General features: G+C 38.7%; 1 protein-coding gene across 2 annotated transcripts in view; it reads right to left on the reverse strand.

Annotated features, from left to right (window-relative positions):
* Nucleotides 1-9,514: 9,514 nt before the first annotated feature.
* The window catches only part of PRLR (prolactin receptor), a 165,030-nt gene continuing 155,872 nt past the window's right edge, over nt 9,515-18,672 (reverse strand). For both annotated transcript variants that reach the window (XM_060634473.3, XM_060634472.2), the window contains exon 10: nt 9,515-17,678. In XM_060634473.3, coding sequence (XP_060490456.2) covers nt 16,656-17,678 — 1,023 coding nt within the window. In that variant the 3' untranslated portion in view covers nt 9,515-16,655. The remainder of the gene's footprint in view (nt 17,679-18,672) is intronic.

Genomic DNA, 18,672 nt, shown 5'->3' on the forward strand with positions numbered 1-18,672 from the left:
AGTCTTGGAAGTTTACATAGGGGCCTTAACTAGATTCACTGGATTCTTTCTTAGAATCTCCATGTCTCAGGTGTCCCACCCAGATGCTCTCAACAACACTCTCTCGAGGCAGCTGAAACCTTGGCTGTGTTCTTTTTTTCCTCCCTTAGGTGAGGTAGGAAGCAGAAAGACGGCTGGAGTTGGAGAGATGCCCTTCTCGCAGCTGATGCAAGGCTCTGTCCAAGCCGTTTCCCCCAGAGACTAGATCTTTGGGAAAGTGAAGTCTCTGGACATATTTCACAATGGTTACTCTTCTGCTTCCCCAGCCAGCGCGATGAAGGGACCTTCACTAGGACAGCCTGGCGATATTCCTACTGTAGGTACGGCTCATAGCACTTTGGGGTCGTCCTCTGACTCTGGCAACCAGCGAGTTTCTCACTCTCATGCTGGTCCTCCCTCAGCCCCCAGCAATTTGTTAAAGTTACTGCATACGGTTTTTCTACCAGTAATGGCTCCAGTGGCTGCTGCTCCAGGTAAAGAAGGTCTAGGCTGTGACTTTCAGGGTTTGCCTGTATCCCTAGATTTCACAGTGACAGGTCACTCGGCAACTTCCCTTCCCCAATGGGTTCCAGAAAAGCCATTGGCTTTCAGTTTGTCCAGCTTCCTATTGTCAGGGTGGTGGTGACACTTCCAAGCTCTTTACATGTTGAAGTGGAAACTGGAAGTCTCTGTATACTTTGCTTAGTGAGTCCCTATTGACAGACAGTTGTGTTTTCTGCATCATCCTGGGGTGTAGAATCTTGTGCTCTAAACTAACTGTTTTGTTTTTTTCCCTTGGGATGAATCCTTGAAGAGAGGTTTCTAGGCCAGAATGTATGTACATTATGCTAAGCAAAATAAGTCAGTCAGAGAAGGATAAATACCATAGGATTTCACTCATGTGGAATTTAAGAAACAGAACAGATGAACATAGAGGAAGGGAAGGAAAGGAAGGGAAGGAAAAATAAGATAAAAACAGAGAGGGAGGCAAAGCACAAGCTATTCTTAAATACAGAGAAGAGACTGAGGGTTGCTGGAGGGAAGGTGGGTGGGGGGTTGGGCTACATGGGTGATGCGCACAAGGAGGGCACTTGTGGGGATGAGCACTGGGTGTTATGTGTAAGTGACAAAACACTAAATTCTACTCCTGAAACCATTATTACACTACATGTTAACTAACCTGGATTTAAACAAAATTAAAAAAAGAAAAAAAAATAATGTACGTCCATTTTAAATGCACTCCAGTTAGATGTCATCAACTAACATTGCACAAGAATGTTTTCCAAGATGTTGGGTCTTTGGATCACTTTAGACTTACAGTGATGTCACCGAATCTGAAAGCTAGGGAGAGGGAGAAGTTTAGACTCCCTCAGATCTTCACCGTCTGTCCGGGAGTCCCTTGAAATAGCAATTTAAGATCTTACCTGAGGTTCACAGGCAAAATTAGTATTCAACAGATGTTGCCTCTGACTTATCAGGGACTTTAAGAGACCTGTGCCCTGAGTCTGTTTCTTCTCTTCCCTTCACGCAAATTGGTATAATTTTCTCCATGATAAATGAGACCAGAAAGATGAGGAACGACCCCAGTTTACATGACTGGTCAATAGGAGGAGCCAGACGTCAGTTAAGAGGGTTTTGTCATCACTATTTCTCAGATAATGAATTACCTTGAAGCTTAAGAATATGTATTACCAGCTAGGGAAATATTAGAATCTCTCTTGAAAAAAGATAATTCATAATTATGGAAATAATTGGGAAATCATGGGAAAGTAAGGGGGAAAATTATTAACTTGACAAATTCGGTTGTCCAGTTAATAATTGTAGGGGATTGTTTTTTTGTGCACAGGTTCACTAACAATTTATCAGTTAACTGTGAGTGAACTTTGCTCTTTGATCCAGTGACACAGCAGGGTCCCTGAGAATGACTGAGGATAAATAACAACTCTTGCAAAGTGATCTTTGAGCCATGGAGTTGAAGAGGAGGGAAAATTCTGGAAGGATTTCAGATAAATCCAATTTACTTGAAATCTCATATTTCAGGTGTCTCATTTCATGGTGACAGCATGTTCAGAATGCTCAGAATGAGGGAAAGAGATGGTTGTGTTCGAGGAGAATAGCTGTGTGGAGATGTGCTCACATACTGTGACCCTTAGAGTTTCATGCAGCACTGATTTTCTTGAAAAATGGTGCAGAGTCCAAGTCTTTAACTTATTCAGGAGGAAGAACTCTTTGGACCAAGTTCATTTGGAATTATTAAACTTCATATTTTTTTAAATTCAATCATTTATTTTTTTAATTAAAAAAATGTGAAATTTATTTATTTTTGAGAGACAGAGAGAGCCAGAGTACAAGCAAGGGAGGGGCAGAGTGAGAGAGAAGGAGACACAGAATTCAAAGCAGGCCCCAGGCTCTGAGCTGTAGTACAGAGCCCAACGGGGGGCTTGAACTCACAAACCGTGAGATCATGACCTGAGCTGAAGTCAGATACTCAGCCAATTGAACCACCCAGGCTCCCCTATTTAATTTTTATTTAATGCTTATTTATTTATTTTGAGAGAGACAGAGAGAGAGAGAGAGAGAGGCAGAGAGAGTGGAAGACAGAATCCCAAGGAGGCTCCGCACTGTCAGCACAGAGCCCAACACAGAGCTCAAACTCAGGAACTGCGAGATCATGACCTGAGCTGAAATCAAGAGTGGGTCACCTAACCGGCTCAGCCACCCACGCCCCCTGAGGCTTAATATTTTTTAGAAGTCAGTCTGGAGTGCTGGACACACTGTGATTACCCCAGCCTGCCGTCTAGACTAACGCCCAAGAGGGCAGAGAGAACACTTACAACGCTTCCTGTATCCTGATATAGTGTCAGGCACAATGCTCATCAAGCGTTGCTCAGTAATGGGTATGGTCAAGTGATTGACAGATGATTGAGGAAGATTCGTATTTAAAAGGAGGCTCTTGAGCATCCAAATTAATCTCTTTTTGGTAAAATGTATGGAACACAGTTTTTATTTTCTCATTTTTTTGCATAGGCCACTTAGCAACTGGACTTCTCAGATTGTTCATTCCCTTGAAAGTTACAACTAGACCAAGAGTCTTTTCCAGCTGCAGCTGGATGAGGCTCACTAGAATTTGGTTCGCTGTGACAGTGGTCGTTCCTGACTGGGAGAAGAGCCACCCCTACTTAAACTTAAGCCCTCAGATACAGTGCATTATCTAACTAAGACCTTTTATTTACATCCCGTTCTTATAATTATTATTACAAATTGGCTGATTAAATTACAAATTGCAAACTTATTCACATTGCAAAATAAAAACGAAGGAAGGGTGCATTGGAAGAGCGAAAGGAACTGACTTATCCCCTAAAGGAAAAAGTTCTCAAATAACATGGGAAAACAAAATCTACCTATGTGCTGTTCATAGAGATGCCCTTAAAACATAGTGACATAGGTCAAATGAAAGTAAGAAAATTGAAAGAAACCCACCAGAGAATTAACCAGTGGAAAGAAAGCTAGTGGAACAATATTAATATCAAAAAAGGAGACAAAGAATCATTCAGGATAAGGGGTATCATTCTTAACAATGAAAGAGACAATTGATTAGGAAGATTGAATATTTAAAAAAAAAATTTTTTTAACGTTTATTTTATTTTTGAGACAGGGGGAGACAGCATGAACGGGGGAGGGTCAGAGAGAGCGGGAGACACAGAATCTGAAACAAGCTCCAGGCTCTGAGCTGTCAGCGCAGAGCCCGACACGGGGCTCGAACTCACGGAACGCGAGATCATGACCTGAGCCGAAGTCAGATGCCCAACCGACTGAGCCACCCAGGCGCCCCAGGAAGATTGAATATTTAAGTCTACATACACCTAATAATATACCCTCAAAACAAAAACTGATAAAATTACAAAGATTTTCTTCTAAAATTTTATTTAAATTCAAGTTAGTTAACATATAGTGTAGTATTGGTTTCAGGAGCAGAATTTAGTGATTCATCACTTACATACAGAACTCAGTGCTCATAACAAGTGCCCTCCTTAATGCCCATCACCTATTTAGCCCATCCTCCATGCCCCTCCCCTCCTCCAGAAACCCTCGGTTTGTTCTCCATAGTTAAGAGTCTCTTATGGTTTATCTTCCTCTCTGTTTTTATCTTATTTTATTTTTCCTTTCCTTCCCCTATGTTCATCTGTTTTGCTTCTTAAATTCCACATGTGAGTGAGATAATATGGTATTCGTCTTTCTCTAACTTATTTCACTTAGCATAACATACTCTAGTTCCATCCAGGTGGCTGCAAATGGCAAGATTTCATTCTCTTTGATGTCTGAGTAAAACTCAATTTTGTGTGTGTATGTGTGTGTGTGTGTGTGTGTGTGTGTGTGTCTTTATCCTTTCATCAGTGGATGGACATCTAGGGAGAAAGAGGAATTTCTATAACCCTAGAAGATTTTGACTTACTTATAAATCACCTCAGAAAATTATATCTCAAGCAGCAAAAGAGATGAAATGAATGAAGCACGCTTTGTAAAAATATACCATGATGAAGTAGAATTCACTCCAAGAATGTGAGAGTAAGAATTTTCTCCAAATTAATTCTCTGCAATAATTTGTATATTAACTGAGTAAAGGAGGAAAGCCACATTTTTGTATCAGCAGATATAGAAAAAAATTGGTATCAGTAGATGTAGATGTGTTAACACCCATTCAAGATATGGAATTATTAGCAAATTAGGAATAGAAAGGAATTTCCTTAATATATCTAAGGGTGTCTGCAAAAATACACAGGGAGCCCTATACTTAACGGCAAACTTTTAGTAAAATTCTCTTTAAAGTCAGGAATAAGAAAGAATATCCACTACAATCAATATTGTACTGGAAATCCAACTCCAAGAAACAGACCAAGAAAAACATATGAGAGGTATAAAGACGGAAAGAAGAAACAAAGTTTTGACATTCCGATGACATAAATAAAAATGGAAAATCCAAGAAAAAGTACAAATTACCAGAACTAATAGATTAGAGTTCAATGAGGTTTCAGGATACAGAATCAATATTTAAAAATCTGTGGTTTCTATATATAAACAACAACTTCTCAGAATACAATAATTTTTAAAAAGATACCATTTACAATAGCAACAAAAGTTATATGGTATCTAGGAATGGATCAACTAAAACACATGCAGACATTTATGAAGGATAGGATAAAGTGTTACTAAAGACCAAAGTAAATGAAATGATAAACCATGTTCATCATTAGGACACAATATTATAAATTATAATTAAATTATAATATATTAAATAATATAAATAAATATTTATAAATATTTATATTTTATATATAAAATATATTTTATATTTATATATTTATAAATGTTTATAAAAATTTATAAACCATGTTCATCATTAGGACACAATATTATAAATTATAATTAAATTATAATATATTAAATAATATAAATAAATATTTATAAATATTTATATTTTATATATAAAATATATTTATATATTTATATATTTATAAATATTTATAAAAATTTATAAATAAATATAATATTATTATATATTTATAATATATTAAATAATATATTATTATATTATATGTAATTTCTCCCAGAATTCACACATAAATTCAATGAACAAAATCTAATTTCCAGCACAATTTTTAAAAAAAGTTGATAGGCTTATCTCAAAATTCACATAATGAATAAATGGCCGAGAGCATAGCCAGAATAGTTCTGAAGAAGAGAGAGAAGTGTGGGAATTAATTTCCCTGATAACAGGATTGCATAAACTAGAGTAATAAAACAGGGAACATCAAGGCAGGGATAGATCAACCGACCACCGACGCAGAGTAGAGGTCCAGATGCAGACATATGGAGACAGACAAATGGAGAAACTGAGCAGATGACAAAAGATGGCATAAAAGATAAGCAGGTAGAGGATGAGTTATTCAGATACTGAGGGAATTCATTAGGACAGTGAAAGTTAAAACAGCAACAATGTATCCTTTATTGCCCATCAAGTTGTCAAAAATTAAAATGTCTGACAACCTCAGGTAATGATTAAGGAAAAAATGGAATCTCCTGCACTGCTGATGGGATATTTATTGGCACAGCTGCTTTGGAGAACAATTTGTCAAGTGTGAGAAAACGTTAAGGTGTGTGTTCCATGTGACCCAACACTGACACTCCTAGATGTATATCCTAGAGAAAATATGGCAAATACTTAAAAAAATGAAGCCTGCATAAAATGTTCTTACATGGCTATTTATTTATTTATTTATTTATTATTTTTAATTATTTTTTTCAATATATGAAGTTTATTGTCAAATTGGTTTCCATACAACACCCAGTGGTCATCCCAAAAGGTGCCCTCCTCAATACCCATCACCCACCCTCCCCTCCCTCCCACCTCCATCAACCCTCAGTTTGTTCTCAGTTTTCAAGAGTCTCTTATGCTTTCTTACATGGCCATTTATAATAGTGGAAATGAAAAGTTGATTAATAGAGGGATTAACAAAAAAACCCTGTGTATATATCCAATAAACTGGAGCTATTTGGATTTCAAAAACCCAATGCTGAAAGAAAAAAATCAACATGCATATGGCATATGTTGTTACCTATGTAAAATAATTCATAGGCACCCACAATAATTATATATATATTTCTGTGGGTGCATATATTCAAGGAAAATGCATTTTTAACATGCCAGATAGGATAGACATCTGTAGGAATGTAGTTGCCACTGGAAAGAGGGAGAGAATTTGATTATTAAGATATGAACTACTGCATCTGTGATGTTTTACCTCTTTTTTTTTAAGGTATGGAACAGATATGGTAAAATGTTAGTATTTATGAAATTTGGGTGTTGGTAAATCAAAGACTCTTTTTGATAACAAAGACTTTCCACCCTCTGGAATTCTTAAGCATGTGTGAAATGTTTTATGCAACAAATGCGAGATGAAAAACGGAAGATTAAATTGCAACTGAAGTTTTAAGTGAAGACATAGGATAACTCGAAGTAGCAAGAATCAAACAAAAGAAAATATGGATATTTGGCACTGAGATTTGTGGTTCATGCTTCATTTGGGAAAGCTGATCATATATCAGATTTGGGAACTCTGTTTTTGGGTATTTCTTGGTTGTTCCTAGAAGGCCCAAGGAACTTCTGCGAGCTTCCAAGCCTATTTGCGTTTTTTAGGCTCCCAGCTGGCAAATGGATGACAACTAGGGGAACTTGAGGGCAGTGTAGAGGGAAGGAGTAGTAGTTAGCTGAGTTGGGAGCAAGATGTCCGTTTTGATTTAGATTTAGTGACAACAAAACAAAACAAAAACAAAACAGAGAAGGTGTTGAAAGACCAGCATAAAGGGCATGCCTGAAAAAATGCCTTTGAACAGTGTTCTCAGACAAATATTTCAGCATCTGTATGTATTTTATCTCTAGAAGGGCCTTGCATGCCATTTCCTTCTTCTCTTAAAAAACCTGTCCTAATAAAGTTTGTTGAAGCAAAGAAAAACCTTCTCAAAGTTGTATTTTTATAAAAAAACATGTTTCACATGTATATAAAAAGACCCTCCAAAACCATTGTTCAAGAAGTAATTTATTGATTCCGTTTAAACTAAGCATGGTTCCCACTGCCAAAGGAATTGCTCTGAAGATAGAAAAATACATCAAAAGTTTCCAAAGCTCATTGACAATCTCAAAACTGATCAAATAAAGTAAAGCTACTAGCAAGTGTCATCTAACCTCATCTTGTAATGTTTAATAATTTATGGAGTGAGTGCGTGTCACCTTAAAAAGTCCCTGTGACATTTACAAATTCTTTCAAACACATTTATCAACATAGTAATAAAAATTCCCAAGCTCCCTTTTCTTTTTTTTCTTTTTTTTTATTTTAAATGTTTTTATTTATTTTTGAGACAGAGAGAGACAGAGCATGAGCAGGGGAGGGGCAGAGAGTGAGGGAGACACAGAATCCGAAGCAGGCTCCAGGCTCTGAGCTGTCAACCCAGGGCCTGACGTGGGGCTCGAACTCACAAACCACGAGATCATGACCTGAGCCGAAGTCCAAGTCAGACGCTCAACTGACTGAGCCACCCAGGCGCCCCATCAAGCTCCCTTTTCTTAAACGAGTGTTCACCAACCAACATCCACATGGTGTTTTATTTGACTGATATCTTCTAGCCTTTTCTAAAAAAAAATTGTCACATTCGCAATAATATTTGTGCTTCAAGTCCATTTGTCAGCCTAAGTTTTATGTGAACCTGGTCATAATAAGAGGAAAATGGTTAATACTCGTGTGGCCAGCAGAAGTCAGGGGATGTGGCACGGTGGGTAGGAGAGGTTGTAGATAAAAGAATTCCAATATGGGTGTCAAGACCTCCAAAGTAGAATGTACTTTTCCAATACCAAGAATGGGTTCAGTCTCACCTGTGTGGTTTGGAGGGACTCTCAGAGGTAAATGCTTTCCCTGGCCAGTGAGGTCCCTTTTGGGGCCTTTTCAATAACCCCATTTCCTATATTCTTGCCCAGTCATCCCTACCCCCAACCCCAAACATTTCAAGATTGCTACTAGATGGAAGCTGTAACTTTCAGTCTGTAAAAAATAGGGAAGATTTAGAATGTATAAAACTTGGTTAGTAAGTTGTAGGAAGTTTGGTGAGGTTAAGGTTTCAAATGTGATTCTGGCAAGAATTGACCATATATAATTTGTTTTCTTTCAGGAAACACATAACAGTAATCTTGGGAAATTGGCTCCGTATTTCTTCTCCAGCTCATTATTAATGATATGAATGTTGTGTCTGGTAAGTGACACTCCACATTTTTTTTAGTTTAGAAGTAAAAGTGTGCCCAAGAACTAAAGGCAGATGGCACCAACATAAACATGGGATAGTCAGTGGTTCTTTGATGGGAGTCATTTTAGAGCATGATACTCATGTAAAAAATTCCTCATTGCTCCTGTGAGACATTGTGTGAAAGAACTAGGAAGCAGAGAAGGATCTGTAAAGCCAACCCCCATACTATTTCATTATTCTTAACACAAGCATGAACAGTAGGTGAAGATTTTTAGATATAGAACCGTGAAAAATAAAAAGGTCATCATTTTACATTTAATCCAATGGATTTTGTCCAAAATGGTGTTAGTAATGTGGACGAATCATACCATTCAAAAGGATCCCATTCTTAAAAAAAATGGTTCGGTCTCTCCTTTATTTCACAATATTTAAATGAGCTTCTCTGGTTTGATCCCCACGTTCCTCATTCTGTGTCACTCTATTTTTATCAGGTTCTCATGTGAAAGTGATGGGGTGAAGGAAGGAAATTATGTTTTGCAATCATATGGAAGGATAAGGATAAAGGAGGAAAATTGTTTTGGTCCAATTTATACCAACAATTTCCAGATTATAGATCCCTTAGCAGCAAAAATGCTTCAAGCAATTTGCTTCAGACACACACATATTATTCTGCTTATTTCCATGTCAAATAAAAATAAAGGAAGGGTAGGCAAGGGAAATAAACATTTATTGACCCAGGCACTGAACTAGGTATTGTCAATAACAGGAATATAAATATAATGACCATATTATGCTGGGATGTCTAAGATTTTGTTTGGCAAGCATTATTTTTGGCGTGCAGAAAAAATGAAAATATTATGACAATAGCAGCATAATCTCCCACACTACTAACAAGGATTTAACTGTCCATGTTATTCCCTCAAAATAAAAGGAGGCAAATGAATAAATCCATGAAAACAGGAAGTACAATGTGCAATAACCAAAGATTTACAGAATTAAAAACGCAAGACCAGTCAGCCTATAGTCCTCTATAATTCTTTAAGGCTAAAAAGACAAAAAAGTAGTCATTACAATAAGTACATCAAGAAATGTTTTTAAATAAAAAGAAGACTATTTCTGATATATGGCTGACTTTTCCCATACCATAATATATTTGATGGCTAAAATCAAATAAGGACAACATTTATTTCTAGGGGCATTAGGAAAATAAAATTGTGAAAAATATCATTACCATGGCTTAGGGTAACCATCTTGAGGTGACTCATTGTTAGGAAAAAATCTGCACTCTATGGTTTTGTTGGTTTTTCATCTGGGGACTTACTAAATATTCTTTTCAGTCTTCATTTGCCAGCCAGTTTTTATAAAATGTAAAAATGGTGATTGAGAAAACCTAGCATAAAACTACAAAGTGGTGAATTAGAAGGTATATTTTCCTATAAAAAAATCAAGCCCAAACAACCCCCCAGCAACTATTGTAACAATCACTTTGAATTTCCCACCTCATGTTGAAGAGTTTTGCTTGGTATTTTCTAGGGAAAGAGAAAAAGTGGAGGTAGTGATAGCCTTAAAAATATGGAACCTTTTACTATTATATAGTCTTTGCTTCAATATGGCTTTACATAAGACACAGATCACACAACACGCTGGCTCTAGATTGCTGTGGTTTCCACATGAAACTTTTTAAGTTGTTTAAAATGAATAATCAAACACAAAAGCAAGCCTCATGATACAAATAACACTCAAGAAGTTATCAGAAGTCACATGAAGCAAAGCTGAGGGTTGACTTTTAAAGGGTTTGAATTGTACTCTAAACACTTAACACCCCAGATCAGCTGTACAATGGCATATGATACTAATTCCAGACAAAGCTTAAGAAAAAAATTAGTACATTCACAGTCTCAACAGAAATATATGATTACATTTTTTTCAGTTTTGTTTTACAGACACCATCATATTGAAATACATAAGGATAGATTATAAGTCATTATATAATTATTTTCATCTGTATTACATGATGAGTTTCACAATATAAGGAGTATATATTTCAATGCATCATACAGTTTTGAACCACATAAAGCAATATAATATAAAATAATATAACAGTTATTTTAAATTCAGGAATGTCACATGACAAGTATATCAAATATGCCACTGAAAAACAGTCAAAGCATTAGATGTGATATCTTTTATTTCTAAACAATAAGCAGCTTTGAAGGAAGGACAGTAGGACAAGAAGGGGGGGTAGTTACTTTTAAAAGTTCAAAATCATCTTATCAGAAATGTTAGAAAACAAATTATTTTTCAGAGGTATCTTTGCCATAGAGAGTTTTGATTTCAGATAACATAATTACAGGGTTTATTTTCTCCAGGATGTGAAATTTGCAAGGAAAAACTCAGACTGTATTTTTTTTTAAACTCAGACTGTATTTTGAAGTTTATCCAGGTGAGGCATAATTTAACAGAACTCGTAAAGGTTATTTTTCATATTACTACTTCACTACCTAAAGGTTTTTAGGGTGCACTGTCGTTTTTTCATTTAATCAGGACCAGGTAAAAAGTTAATGAATAGAATACAATGATCTAAGGGTCTCTTCATTCACTGATCACAGCTGCATAAACAGGATATGTCCGTCCACTTTACATGTCTCAGTGCTTCTTGAGATCAGAGCATAAATCAGAGGAATGGAGGTGGACAAGACAGTGGCGGGCATACGGTGTTGTGAATTATGGATATCTCTTAGCTATAAACTCAGAACACCGAAAAGATTACAGATTTACTTTGTCCAGTAAAATTTGCGTTTAGCAGGCTATGGCTGGCATTTTGTGGAATCCTGAGATGCCTAAACCTCTGGAAATGTCCTATTTTCTATTTTTCTCCTTTCATTGGAATAGATACCATGATGGTCTCAGACCAAAAATCACCAACTGAAATACACAAGCCTAGGGAGAGAATTTCTATTTGATTATTTAACAGGAAATTGATGGCTAGAGTTTAAAGGACTTGCAAAAGGTCACATAGCCTGTTTAGTGGTAGCAAGGTGGCCTAGACCTGGAAATTGGGTGCTCCGCCCACACTACTCCAGCAACAATACTATTGTGCTTAAGCCAAAAAGGCAGAACAAGGAATTCGTTCACTGAAGGACACATGAGGCTTTCATCAATGACAAATGCACGTTAACAACACCGGGGATGGTAATCCAGAGTCATTTACATTTTCTTGCATGTGTGCAAGGTTCCACTGCATGCATTGTCCTTTTCAGGCCCAGGCATGCAATTCAAAGCCGTTCAAAAGCATATCAACATGTTTTAATTTTCTTCTTATTATTAGTATTTTATTATTTTCAAAATATTTATTTGAGAGATAGGGAGAGAGAGAATGCACGTGCAAGCAAGGGAGGGGCAGAGACAGAGCGAGAGAGAATCCCAAGGAGCCTCCCCACTGTCAGCACAGGGCCCCATGTGGGGCTCGAACCCACAAACTGTGAGATCATAACCTGAGCCAAAATCAAGAGTCAGATGCTTAACTGACTGAGCCATCCAAACGCCCTCAATATGTTTTTAAATTGAAGAGTATTAAATCACAGGGTGGCAGTCATATCCCCCCATCCTAGCCAGAGTCACTTTCTTATCAGACAAAGTAAGTTGCACTATTCACATCAGCTCTGTGGCAATTCAGTTAAGCAATAAATTAAATCCACCAGTTACTGGTTGGACCTTAGAGCATTCTGTCATTCCCTTTCTGGTTTCTCCAGTTTACAGAAAACAAGTAAAATTTACTTTCCAATCAATACACTTTTCTTGCAAAAAGAAAACAAATTTTTTAAAAATAAAAGTAAAGAAAGGCACTTTGTAAAATATGTACAAATCTGTTTCTTTCTTGTCTACACTAAGGAGATAGGGAAATGAATAAAGGCAGGACTTTCTGCAAGTGACCACAGTGGTGAACCTCAAGAAAGAGCCAGATTTCCCCACAGCCAAATTGCATCCTGGAGTTAACTCACAGGATTCTCCAATTCAGTTGGGTCCTACGGGACAAGGGTCAAACCCTTTCACCTCATACAGGTGGTAAGGGATTGACCCACTTTGGACCAAACCAGTGAAAGCAAGTTTTTAGTACATACCCACCTACCAGGATTGGTCTTAGGCCCTTAGGAGAATGGACAGGGACGCAGCTGTCCCTGATAATAACTGTGCTCACATTGAGATGCTTTAAACCCGTTCATTAAAACTGACGAGAGCACATTTTGGAGTTTGGGTTATAAGTTTCCAAAAAACACGCATTGACTAACCTGTCTCCATGTGCTTTGTAACTTGAATATTTAGGTGTTTGCTTATAAAAATACGACTTTTTATAATTCAGAGCGTATGGCTCTTTAAACCAACCTCGCAGTAGTGGTTTATAGTTCATCAGAAAGAAAAAAAAAAATCAGCAGTCAGATATAAGAAAAGAGATTTGGGGCTGCTGGACTCAGCAAAAAATAAGCATAGTTTGATTCTGTAAAAGATTTTTTTTTTTAAATTAGAGCCTCATTCAATATGTCTTTAAAAAAATCTCATGCTTCTTCTCTCACATATATTTGCACATTATCTTAGACTATGATTCTGTACCTACATAATTTATAACGTGTGTGCAATATGTTAAGTCTGCCTGCAACTGATGATTTAAAAGTGGAAATGAAAAAAGCACATCACTGAAGAGTACTTATATTTCTATGATGAAGGGTGATTGTTTGGTGGCTTACTTAAGATCAAGGCGTTGGTTAAATTATCTTTGCTGGAAAATATTCAGTGAGTCATGGAATCAAAAGCCAGAGTTTAAAAGGATATTAGAGACTGATTGCCCAACATGTCCTTCAGAGGAAACTGAGGCCCAGAATAGGGAATTGTTCCGTCTAAGGCAACCTAATTAGGTTCTTGAACCTAGGTGTCTTGACCCCCCCATTCTGCATCCTTCCATTGCACTGGCTGTCTCCTTGATAGAAAATATGCCACAAGATGAAAAAAAAAAAAAAAAAAGGAACTTAGTTAAATAGAGTGTTAATTGACCAGAGAACTGTAACCTTGGCTCTACTTAATGAGTGGCTAATTGGGGTATTTTAGGGATTTAATTCAAGTGGAGACTTTAACCGTAACATTTTTTCTTCACACACACCGAATCGTTTGTCAAAACAGATCAGTTTTGAATTTTCAAACTATCGGAGTCATGATACACAATTTAGAGCAGGATGGACTATTTTGTGAAAAGTTTGGTCTGGACTAGGTTTGAAGGGCAGTGTCTTTGGCAGAGTGCTTCCCAGGTGCAATATATTCCCTGGCCCTCTTTTTTTTTTTTTTTAACACTTTGTAAAAAATGTTTATTTTTGAGAGAGAGAGAGAGGAGAGAGCACCCACGAGAGGGGGAGGGGCAGAGAGAGAGGGAGACACAGAATCCGAAGCAGGCTCCAGGCTCTGAGCTGTCAGCACAGAGCCTGATGCAGGGCTCGGACTCATGAATGGTGAGATCATGATCTGAGCTGAAGTTGGACGCTTAACTGACAGAGCCACCCAGGTGCCCCTATTCCCATGCCCTCTTTAGAGTTGTGTGTACTTTGCAAGTCGTTCTCTATCATTATGTAAATTTAACCCCCAAATGGATTTTTCAAAAAGTATGCCTTCTCCTTATGAACAGTGTCATTCAGTGCAATTTAGACTTGACCTGTATTTCCAAGAGAGGATTGTTTCTATGCACTAATATAACCTTTAGTGGAAATGGTGACCTAGGGCAGTGCTTCTCAAACTTCATTGTGCACGTGAATCATCTGAGATCTTAGTAAAGGGCAGATTCTGATTCTGGAGGTCTGGGGCAGAGGAGCCGAGATTCTGCATTTCCGAGCAGCGCCCAGGTGAGATGCTGATTTAGCTGGTCCTCCAAGCATACTTTGAGTAGCAAGGACCTAGAGGACTGAATGCACACGGGCAACTTTCCCACAGGATACCTTCGCTCTTCTTGTTATTCTATACTGGGAGAAGAGGAACTCCGATCTATTTACTTTTGCGATTCTGGAAGCTAGTGACATGTTCACTTTCGAATATCCGGCCACCTCGGAGTCCACTTCCAGCGAGCATGGGGTTGCTGGGGTGGAATACTGAACTCATAGAGGTGAGCTCAAATTGACTATACCCAGCTAGTGAGTGAACAGAGAATGGGTCCGCCAGCAGGTGAAATGAAAAACAGAGGGAGGCTTTTTGATGAGTCATGAATGCTCTCTTCAAAATGGAGAGCCAGGCTTTGGACTGCTCTTGGGAAGGCTGCCCCTGGAGCAGACTTGGAGATTCTTACTACCACACCTTGACCTTTATTCCTCTGCCAAGACTTCGCAAATGGATCTACTTCAGAGAGATACTAACTTCTGGCTTTGCTTAAATTTTCTTTGCTGCCCAAGATTTCTCAGAAGCAAACCAAACGAAACCAAACCCTCTCTCTAAAACAGTACGTGAGAGGTCACCACTCACCTTTTCATGGTGGTTTTATGAATATTCACCCAGAGAAGAGCAGAAAGCCCAGACAAGCCCTAAATCACAGAAGTAATTTATGGTCTGTGGAAAGCCCTAAAACTCTAGGCTGGCGACTGTTTCAAGTGTCATGGAGATAAAAAACGAATCAGATAAACTATACCATACTATGCTGGAAACTGAGTATAATCATTCACTTCGTAATCTTCAATGGACTTTGGGTTGGGATGGCATTTTCCTCCACAAACAGGGACTGCATATACTACTATGTACTGCAAATACTCATTATAACCTCATAGCAGAAAATACTGTACCCATTAAATACGTAAACAGCTGTACTGGGAAGATAGAAAATAGTCTTTTATTTTACCTAAGTGATAGAAAAATAGTCTTCAAAAATACATTGTGAAACTTATGGGTTTCTATTAAAGTAGAATTCATATGTACAGTAAGGCAGTATTTCCATTAGCATCCTGCTGTGATTATCTTTTAAATTAAGGTTAGTCTTCCGGATTTTTTTTTTTTTTTACCTAACAGAAGACTAGGGGGTTTAATAAATTATCTCGTGTGCTGAAATGAAACAGGAAAACATTTTAGAAGAATTTACCACACGAAACTCACTTACCTGTAATGTAAGAAAATTCCATTTTCCAAAACTATATTCTCTAGAGGCTTTAGGATAAAATACAATTTAGGGGGGAAAACCCATGCTTAATAAATTCAAACCATTTTAAGAAAAAATTGGAGGCATCATTTTGGCTTGCATATTGGCAATGTATCACTAAGGTGATAGGAACTGATGTAAACAATTTGTCAGGTGTTCTGGAATGCATTCTTTCTTTAAATGTGTTCGGTTCATCCTAATAAAATGAGAGAGGAGTGCAAAGGTCAAGTAAAGGTCAAAGGTCAAGCAAAGGTTCGTTGGTTTTCAACAGTGGTTTTCATGGCATTTGTCTCTCACACCTGTCATCTTCCTGTGGTAAACAACCGTGACTCTCTCATTTCCTTTTGTCACACACCAAACCGTGAAAGTCTTCCAGAGGATATACCTGTCGGTACTGTCCCTCGAGAATACTAAACGATGCGCTTTTATTTCATTGAACACATAATTTTATAACTAATAGCAAAAAGTAAATGTACAAATCACAGGAAGCAAAGCGATTTGTTCTGGAATCAGCTGTTGGAGAAAGAGGCAGCTGGTTGAAAATGGAGCATGAAAACGAATGAACTGTGGGCTGTATAGTGTCAATCTAACCACGTTCTCGAGCATTCTCTAGGAGAGTGCATTTCCTGTACTCTGTAGTGTTACCTGAAAAAAAGTCACATTTTAACCAATCGTTCCATTAATCAAGCTATCACTGAAAGGAGTGCATAACACATGTGGGATCCAGGTAATCCAACCCACCCTGCTGGAGTCCACAGTTGCTTGGTGCCGACGTGAAGGAGGCCAGGTCTTCTTTAGCTTGATTCGGTTGAAGGGGCTGTGGAGCCCCCTTGGCTGGTTCTTCAAATGAAGCCAGGTTTTGAGCTTGCGGATCCTGCACTAACACCAGGATGTTGTTATCCATCACCCTGGACACCTTGGCATACTCCTTACTGGTTTCAGGAGTGCTGGGCTTGTCTGTCTGGTTGCCGTTCTCTTTCTGTTTTGGGAGCAATGATAGTGCTCCATCTTTGTTAACTTTGTGAATCTCCACATAATCCAAGGGTTTCACAGAGATAAAAGAGGTTTTCTCCAGGGTCAACAGCCATGCTGTGCCTTGGTCAGTCTTGGAATGGAAGCTTTCCACTGCCCTCTGCTCAACTGCCACTTTCTCCCCTCCAGTCTCAACATTTTTTGAAGATCTTAAAGCATGAGTGTCTGTTTTGTCCAACAAAGTGGCTGATGCACCTGCTGGGCCCATGGCCAGCTTGCACACATCAGCAATGTTGTGGTAAGAAGATCTGGGGCTGGGATGGCTGGGGGGCTGTGGTAAAGGCCATGTTGAAGATTTGGATCCATTGGCAGGGAAAGAAGGGATTTTGCCTTCCAAGCTTGTGCTCTGGGGGTCCCAGGTGCGGGTAGCATTTGTCTGGGGATTCTCTGGCTTCTCAATGCCCTCAGGAGTGTTAAATGTGGAGGGATTTGCCCGGGCTTCCTCACACTTTTTAGACAAAAGGGAAGGGCTGTCGCAACTGCCCCGGCCAGAGTCACTGTCTGGGTCCAGGGGTGTGGGCTTCCTATCTTGACCCGGGTGTTCTTTTGAAAGGGCTGGCATCAGCTGCTGGTCCTCACTGTCATCCACTTCTAAAAACTCCACCAGTAAGTCCTCACAGTCAGAAGTGGGAGGGAAGTCTTGGCACCCCAGGGCACTCAGCAGTTCTTCAGACTTGCCCTTCTATTCAAACACAGACACAAGGAGAGATGGCCGTTAGCTTCCTGACATTCCACGTCGACATCACAGCCAAGCCAGTGGTCATGACTATGGGCAAGTGGGATGTGCTAATGGCCTAGCAGAATTTCCCAAATGTTAGATGTTTGTGTACCAGGCTATTTATAACCACCTCCTGGGCTACTACTCACCTCATAGTTTTCTTTCAGTCAATTCATGATTTTAACTTAGTTTCTCCCTAAGCCATAATGATTATGAGTTCAACTGGCAGGTAGTATATGCACAAATAATGAACACATGCCTAACAAATAAGAGGTTTGTGAAACATGAAATCCACAGTGCTCACGCATGGCTTCAGTGCTCTGGGATCCACTGGCCCTGAGATCTGGTTGCTGGCCTCCTAACCAAGTCCACCACCTTCTGGAGTTTGGCAGTAGTAAGCAGATTCTCATCCCTCCTTGCTGTTCCAGTCTCCTCCCCTCTCCTCCTTTTTGTTCTCCTCCTTCTCCCCTTCCTCTTCTTCTGGCTTCCTTTTCTTTCCCACTCTTCTTCCTGATCCCTTGACTTAGATCAGGTACTGGTGCCCAAGTCTTGACTCTATCCCTTATTAAAGGGTATTGACTTTGGATGAGCTGCTCTATGGTCCTCACTTTCTCCATCTGTAAAATGGAAGTAATAGTACCTATCTGGGAGTTCTTTTGAAGATCAGGGTACTGTGATTAAGAATGCGAAAACAAATTTTTTTTGTAACCCAAACAGTAGTTATTTTATTATTCCATTTCTGTGGCTATAAGGTCAAATTTCAAGTTAGACAGCAGTTAATTTACTTAGTTGAGAAGTGCATGCTGGTTCTGTGAAGGTCAGTACTAGAGACTAGATAGTGGGATAAGAGCACTGGGCCAGGAGCCCAAATTCTGGGGCTCTAATCCCTTCTCCGATATTTGCAATCAAACTGAGTGTAGTCAAGCCAAATTCTCTGGGACTCACTTATCACATTCTT

The sequence above is a fragment of the Panthera onca genome, chromosome A1 (assembly GCF_046562875.1).
Source record: "Panthera onca isolate mPanOnc1 chromosome A1, mPanOnc1 haplotype 2, whole genome shotgun sequence".
Classification (NCBI taxonomy): Eukaryota; Metazoa; Chordata; class Mammalia; order Carnivora; family Felidae; genus Panthera; species Panthera onca.